We start from the raw sequence: 7,231 nt of genomic DNA, 5'->3' as shown, positions 1-7,231 counted from the left end.
TTGGACCTCGTTGTGGGTCTCTGTGGTTGGACCTCGTTGTGGGTCTCTGTGGTTGGACCTCGTTGGGTCTCTGTGATTGGACCTCGTTGGGTCTCTGTGGTTGGACCTCGTTGGGTCTCTGTGGTTGGACCTCGTTGGGTCTCTGATTGGACCTCGTTGGGTCTCTGTGGTTGGACCTCGTTGGGTCTCTGATTGGACCTCGTTGGGTCTCTGTGGTTGGACCTCGTTGTGGGTCTCTGGTTGGACCTCGTTGTGGGTCTCTGTGTTGGACCTCGTTGGGTCTCTGTGTTGGACCTCGTTGGGTCTCTTTGGTTGGACATCGTTGGGTCTCTGATTGGACCTCGTTGGGTCTCTGTGGTTGGACGTCGTTGTGGGTTTCTGTGGTTGGACCTCGTTGGGTCTCTGTGATTGGACCTCGTTGGGTCTCTGATTGGACCTCGTTGGGTCTCTGTGATTGGACCTCGTTGGGTTTCTGATTGGACCTCGTTGGGTCTCTGTGGTTGGACCTCGTTGGGTCTCTGTGGTTGGACCTCGTTGGGTCTCTGACCTGTCTCGTCTCTGCGGTCGGTAATTCGAAGCAGCCCTTCGAACGTCCTCTGAGTGTTTCTGCGCCCCATAAAGAGCTCCTCTATCTTCAGCTGTATCCCAGCATGCCCCTCTCCGACCTTCATGCATTTACATGCTGACTGGTGGGTGTTGCCGTAGTAACAGCTGCGTCCTCCATAGGAAGCCCATGAGCAAGGGATCAACGCGGTGCGGTTCAGCTTCGGCTCGGACCTGCTGGCCACCGGCGGGACGGACCGGGTCATCAAGCTGTGGGACGTCCGGGCAGGTAAGGCGGCTCCGGTTGGGTCAGCTGACCGACCCGGGTCTGTTTCTTGTTTCCTGTGGTTGTGACCTGGCTGATGATGTCACCAGGCTCGCTGACTCACAGAGCCACGCTGGACGGCAGCACGGAGGGGATCACCTGCGTGGAGTTCGACCACACGGTGAGCGGACGCCTCAGCCGGAGCTCACCTGGCGCCACCGGAACGCTGCTGACGCCTGTTTGTGTCCGCAGGGCCGCAGGATCCTGGCGGCGTCGCACAACAAGTCCGCCCTGCTGTGGCGCCTGGACGACTCCGTCCCCAAGGTAACCTACCAAAATGAAACCCGCCGCAGCGGCCTGGTCAAGGTGGAAATCTAAATGTGTGTTTGTGGGTCAGGTGACTCTGACGGGTCACAGCAGGAAGGTGACGGCGGCCAGGTTCACCTGCGTCCCCCACCAGGTGGTGACAGGAAGCACCGACCGGACCGTCCGGCTCTGGGACCTGAACAGAGCCGCCTGTGAGTGTCCGTCTGTTCTCTCCTCTGATTGGCCGAGCTGCTGCAGATGTACCGGGGTGTTTAAGGCGGACGATGTGTCTGCAGGTGTCCAGCAGGGGGAGGTGGCGTCGTTCTGCAGCGACCTGGTCTGTTCTGACAGCCGCATCATCAGCGGACATTTTGACTGCAAGATCAGAGTCTGGGACAGCAGGTTCCTCTTCCTCATCTTCATATTAGCCATTTCCAACATGGCCTCCGTTTTATTAAACCGATTATTGTCATAAAACGTTACAGATTTTATGGATAAATGTGTTTTTGACTTTGCTCATCTGTTTCATGCAACATTTTGATTTCAATCATCAACTGGAAGGAGATGAAGATGAGAGACAAACGGAGAGAGAGTGAGAGAGAGAGGCATCTTAACAGTTAGCATTAGCTTCCGCTAATTTCTTTCTGTGTAGCAGTTTAGCGTTAGCTCCCACAAATCTTTGTTATACTTGGCTGTTTAGTGTTAGCGTCTGCAAAATTTATGTTTAGTGGTTTAACATTAGCGTAGCTAAATGGTCTGGTTTCGGTTCTGGTCTGGTTTCGGTTCTGACCCGGTTCTGGTCATCAGGACGGTGAGCTGCGTTCAGGAGCTTCCCTCTCAGGGCAGAGTCACCTCGCTGGACCTGAGCTCCGACCGGCGCCAGCTGCTCAGCTGTTGCCGTGACGACTGCCTCCAGCTGCTGGACCTGCGCTGGACCAACGACCGGATGTGCTTCAGGTAGAGCCGGCCCGGTTCTGCTCCGAGGTCCTGTTGGGCTGGCTTCCTGTTGGTGACGCAGGCTGTGTCTGTTTCAGAGCCGACGGCTTCAAGTGCGGCGGCGACAGCACCAAGGCGGTCATCAGGTCAGTCTGGCGCCAGCCATCGGTCCAATACCCGACCGGGGCCTGAAACGGTACCAGAGTATCACCAGGCTTTAGTTAGATGGAACCAGAACCACCAGACAGCAGGTTCTGATCGCAGTTTGTGTTCAGCACCAAACTGCTGTTTCCATGACAACAGCAGCAGCTCCATGCTGGTTCTGCTGGTTCTAACCGTCATGTTTGGCCTCCGCAGCCCGGACGGATGCTACCTGGCGGCCGGGTCCGCTGACGGAGCCGTTTACATCTGGAACGTCTCCACCGGGGGCCTGGAGGCCCGCCTCCCCGACCAGCACAGGTGATCAGCTGACTGATGAGGTCATCAGGTCGGGTTCTGCTCGCTACCTGGGTCCAGATCGGTCACCTGAACCGATCTGGGTCAGGATGGCTCCTGGAATCCAACAGGAGCCATCGGCATCCATGATGGTTTCCATGGAGATTTCAGAGCAAAGCTAATGCAAAATAATGTCAATGCTAATGTTTAGCAAGCTAGCTTGAAAAACGGCGCTTGTTTTTCAAGCTAAACGTTTAGTTTGCTAACTAAATTAACTTCCAGCTAAAGGCGTAGCTTGCTAACTGAATATTTAGTTGGGAAGCTAAATGTTTATCTTCAGTATTTAGCAGCAGCTATGATCAGTTTCCTGACGTTGGCGTCTCCGTTTCGTCGTCCGTCCTCCTGCAGCTCGTCCATCACCGCCGTGTCCTGGTCTCTCTCCGGAGAACACTTCGTCAGCGTGGACAGGAGCCGGCGGGCCGTCCTCTGGAGTGACATCTGAACCGGCCAATCACACGGGACTTCCTGTGGACACGCATTTGAACCAGCCAATCCAGCAGCAGTTCACGGCCTGAGGATGGATGGGTCTGAGAAATGATTCAGGGAACGTTTCCCCTCATCTCCGTGTTCATGAGGGGAAACAGGGAAGTTTGGAGATTTTAAATATTTTCTAACAGGCCTTTGCTGCGGTAACAGATTTAACAAGGGAACGTTGACGTTTTACTAACTTTCAGCTTTTTAAACATGAAAACCGTTAAGCTTTGAGATGCAGAACAAACTCCCAGGGTGGAAAATACCAGCAGGTTTTATTGACTTTTGAGCGAATGTGTTGATTGGTGCTTCGTCAGAAGTCAGTGGACCAGACGGACATCAGGAGCGTTCACTGGACAGGTGTGCTCACCTGACACAGGTAAAACTCTGTTTAAACTTGAAGTCTCTGGAAGTCGGAGATGAGTGGAAATCAGGCAGAAGAATGTTTCGTCTTCTGCAGCACTTTACGGACAGAACCTTCCAACGAACGAAAAGTTCCCCCGGATTGAACTGGTTCTTTAATTTAAGGGATAAAAATGGCGGCGCATCAACCAGCGTTCAGACTTCAGGGTTACAGAGCAGACAGTCAGTTTGCTCTGATTGGTGCTGAAGGAATCTGATTAACAGCCAGAGCTGCAGGCGGGTCCCATGTGGTTCTCCTGAGATCGGACCGGGTCATGACACGGTCAGACCGGACTCACCAGCTGGAGCTGATGGAGTTCATCTGACATGACGGACGACGAGGAGCAATTCCTGATTAATTCTGACCGACAATTACAGCTCTGAAAACCTGATGAACATCGGATGAACTGCAGACCAAAACCCCGTCCACACGGAGACGACTTTAGGTTTTAGGACGTCCACACGGATCGTTTCCAGGAACGATTGTTTTTGAATCGGGGCTCCAGGCTGGTTTTAGCTGCCAACTGTCGCGTATTTTTAGCCCAATTGTCCCGGACTTTGACTGCAGCCTGCAATTTGTATTCACAAACACTAGATGGCACTGCTCTCCTTAAGGAGGTAGGAAGCAGCGACGCTCCGAGTCTCAGAATGAGTCCTCCAGTCAGGCGTCGCTGCCAACTATAACAGTTTATTTTATAAAACATAAGAGACTCTAAATCTACAAAACAATCCGTGAGTTTAATCTGTGAATGATGAGATCAAAGCTCCTGACATGGAGATGAGATCAATTTATCTCAGCTGTTTTAATCACGTTTAATTATAAATAAGTAAAATGCAGATTTGTATTTAGTTTTAAATTTACATAATGAAGGCAGCTTGAAGCTGCAGTTCGACGCCTTCACCACCAGGAGGCGTAAGGAAAAGAAACATTGTGTTGATTAAATCCTGTTTACTTGGTTGCGACTCAAATGTTGGGGAAATAAAAAATACTGCAGGATGATGATGAATTAACGGAACTGACCCGTTTCAGGTTCTGGGCTCAGCTCCCGCAGGCGCATCACTCACAAACATGGCGCCGTTCGCTGCTTCATGGCTCCTGTGGCGGCGCTACAGCGCCACCCAGTGGCCAGGCAGACATGCTGCACCATCTTATGCGGCGCCGCTGCGTCCTGTAGCAAATTGTTCCTTGTTTTTTTTACCGCGACTAAATTCAGCCGATAAATCTTTAATTTCCTGGAATCCATCAGGAGCCTGCAGCGCCCCCTGCTGCTGGGTTTGAAAATATGCTACATTTCTTTAACAAAATAATTTTGAGTTGTGCCGTTTCGGCGTCCTGCCAGCAGAGGGCGCTGCTCCACAGCGTTCAGCTTCCCCTGGCGGCTGAAACCGGTTCTGCTGGTTTTACTCCGAGTCGGACCAGAACATTCGGATCGGATCAGAACTGGACCGGGTTTGGGCTTCATGAAGCTTCAACTCAAAGCTCATTGGTTCTGCAGGTGCTGCAAAACAGGTTCTGGTTCCAGTTCAGATCTTGGCTGGGATCGGGTAGGTTCTACAGAACCAGGTCTCAACCGATTAAGGAAAACTTAAGAGGTTCTGAAGTCAACCCAGTTCTGTTCTGGAACCAGTTTCTGGTCGGTTTCATCTTGTGTGTTTGTTAAACTGGATCAGAACCAGCTGTGGAGATGAGAACTGGTTCTTCATCCGATCTGGACTCTAGGGTTCTCGGATTAAACGCATCTGGTTCTGGTTCCGGTTCTGGTTCTGTCCGGCCTGCTGATGGTTCTGTTCTCATGATGTTTGGTTGAAAAGGGAAGATGATGTGAAATATTTGTATTTTTGCTGCTCTGCCTTTTGTTCGGTTCTGTTGGACCTTCCGGGTTTAAAGGGATCATCTGATTTTATCCTTCATTTATTTATACAGCTTATTAACTGGGACTGTATGGCAAGCCGTGTTCAACTTAATGAGTCCGGAAATAAAGAAATAAATCCTGAATTTAACCCACAGATGGTTTCTGCTGATCTGGTTCTTCTCTGTTGGACCAGCGATAAAATGATCAGAACGTGTTTCTACAGCCAGGAAACCATCCATCCATCCATCCATCCATCCATCCAACCATCCAACCACCCATCCATCCATCCATCCATCCAACCACCCATCCATCCATCCATCCATCCAACCACCCAACCATCCATCCATCCAACCATCCAACCATCCAACCATCCATCCAACCACCCATCCAACCACCCAACCACCCATCCACCCATCCATCCATCCATCCATCCATCCACCCATCCATCCATCCATCCACCCATCCATCCATCCATCCATCCATCCACCCATCCAGAGTACCTGGAGAAAACCCACCATGCACAGGGAGAACATGGAGACTCCATGCAGAAAGACCGGGGCTGGGAATCGAACCCAGAACAGTTCTACCAACTGCTCCACCGTGCAGCCTAGCCAGGACACCATGCGCAGTTTAAAGCATCATCTGGTCCAAACCCACCGTGTTTGATGGATCCATCTCTAACCCAAACCGGCGGCAGCAGCAGATAACGGCGCCGTTCGCTTCCAGGAGCTTTTCCTGTCGAGACATGAACAAATCTTCCTCTTCATTAATCAGTAACTCCATCTTCTTAAGGTGTAAAAACGGAGCAAATGGCAAAACACAGAATGAAAAAAACTCAAAAACAAATGCAGCAAAAAAAATGTTGCCACCAGGAACCAGGAGAAATGCTGCAGCTCTAGTAAAAACAGCAGAAACATCAACTCCCAGGCATGAATAAAGGGTTAAAAACCGGCTCCAGACTCCGCCTAGAGGCCTGGAGGACTTCAGAGTTTCAGCTTTTCTATCTGCCGCTGTTGGTGGATTTTCCTGTTGGTTTTCTGTTTGCATCGTTCATGTTTCCGGTTTGTTTTGTTTCTCTGCTGGTTTCAAACGAGTCGAAACAAAAAACACGAGGCTGAAAAAACGACAGAAATAATATTTAAACTCCTGTTGATTACAAAACCACAACCTGAAAAAAGTGAAAGATTACACTTTCAAATTTTTATACATGAAGCTTAATTAAAATCCAGAATCTTTGTGATTTTCTAAAACATCTCCAAAGCCTCCATGTTCGGCAAACTCATAAAATAAAATAACCTTTTTTAATTTATGGTAAACCGTTTTAGCTGAAGTATAATTTAGTTTTTTTTCTAATTCATAAGTTTTTCTTTCATTTTGAATCGTTTCTGTCTAAATGTCTCTAAAATAAAAACTCGAAATGCTTCATTCGTTCTTCTTCTTCTCCTCCAGTGGATCATAAAATGGCCGTTATTCCTCTTTGGTTTTCTGTCCAATTAAAACGAAAAATGATTTTAATAAATCTGAACTGATTCGCCTCCGGGACAAACTGCTGAAGCATCAGGTGATGATGATGATGATGAGGAGGAGCTTCGGCCTGCAGGCTGCTTCACACCAACATCGTTAATGAGGGACCAGCTGCTGCCTCCAAACAGGCGACCTTTGACCTTCGACGCGCCTTAATTTACTGCAAACTTTTCCTCCGTTCGCAGCAGCAGCAGCTTCATCTGTCGGCTTTTACTCTTTGAAATCAGTTTGGTTGTGAAAATGTTTTCAGTTCTGCTCAGAAGTTTCCATCATTTCACAGCGAGCGATGGGCGAGGAAGAGGAGCAGCAGGAGGAAGAGGAGGAGGGGGAGGAAGAGGAGTAGCAGCAGGAGGAAGAGGAGCAGCAGGAGGAAGAGGAGTAGCAGCAGGAGGAAGAGGAGCAGCAGGAGGAAGAGGAGCAGCAGGAGGAAGAGGAG

The 7,231-nt window shown here is 49.9% G+C and overlaps 1 protein-coding gene across 2 annotated transcripts in view; it reads left to right on the top strand.

The window, feature by feature from the left end:
• atg16l2 (ATG16 autophagy related 16-like 2 (S. cerevisiae)) overlaps positions 1 to 5,425 on the top strand; it is a 14,755-nt gene extending 9,330 nt beyond the window's left edge. For both annotated transcript variants that reach the window (XM_008426790.2, XM_008426792.2), the window contains exons 10-18: positions 727 to 832; positions 919 to 989; positions 1,061 to 1,132; positions 1,206 to 1,326; positions 1,411 to 1,516; positions 1,922 to 2,071; positions 2,149 to 2,196; positions 2,408 to 2,509; positions 2,894 to 5,425. In XM_008426790.2, coding sequence (XP_008425012.1) covers positions 727 to 832; positions 919 to 989; positions 1,061 to 1,132; positions 1,206 to 1,326; positions 1,411 to 1,516; positions 1,922 to 2,071; positions 2,149 to 2,196; positions 2,408 to 2,509; positions 2,894 to 2,987 — 870 coding nt within the window. In that variant the 3' untranslated portion in view covers positions 2,988 to 5,425. The remainder of the gene's footprint in view (positions 1 to 726; positions 833 to 918; positions 990 to 1,060; positions 1,133 to 1,205; positions 1,327 to 1,410; positions 1,517 to 1,921; positions 2,072 to 2,148; positions 2,197 to 2,407; positions 2,510 to 2,893) is intronic.
• The last annotated feature ends 1,806 nt before the right edge of the window (positions 5,426 to 7,231 follow it).

The sequence above is a fragment of the Poecilia reticulata genome, linkage group LG13 (assembly GCF_000633615.1).
Source record: "Poecilia reticulata strain Guanapo linkage group LG13, Guppy_female_1.0+MT, whole genome shotgun sequence".
Lineage (NCBI taxonomy): Eukaryota > Metazoa > Chordata > Actinopteri > Cyprinodontiformes > Poeciliidae > Poecilia > Poecilia reticulata.
The sequence above is the reverse complement of the archived record's forward strand: the minus strand, read 5'-3'. Positions and strand labels throughout refer to the sequence as shown.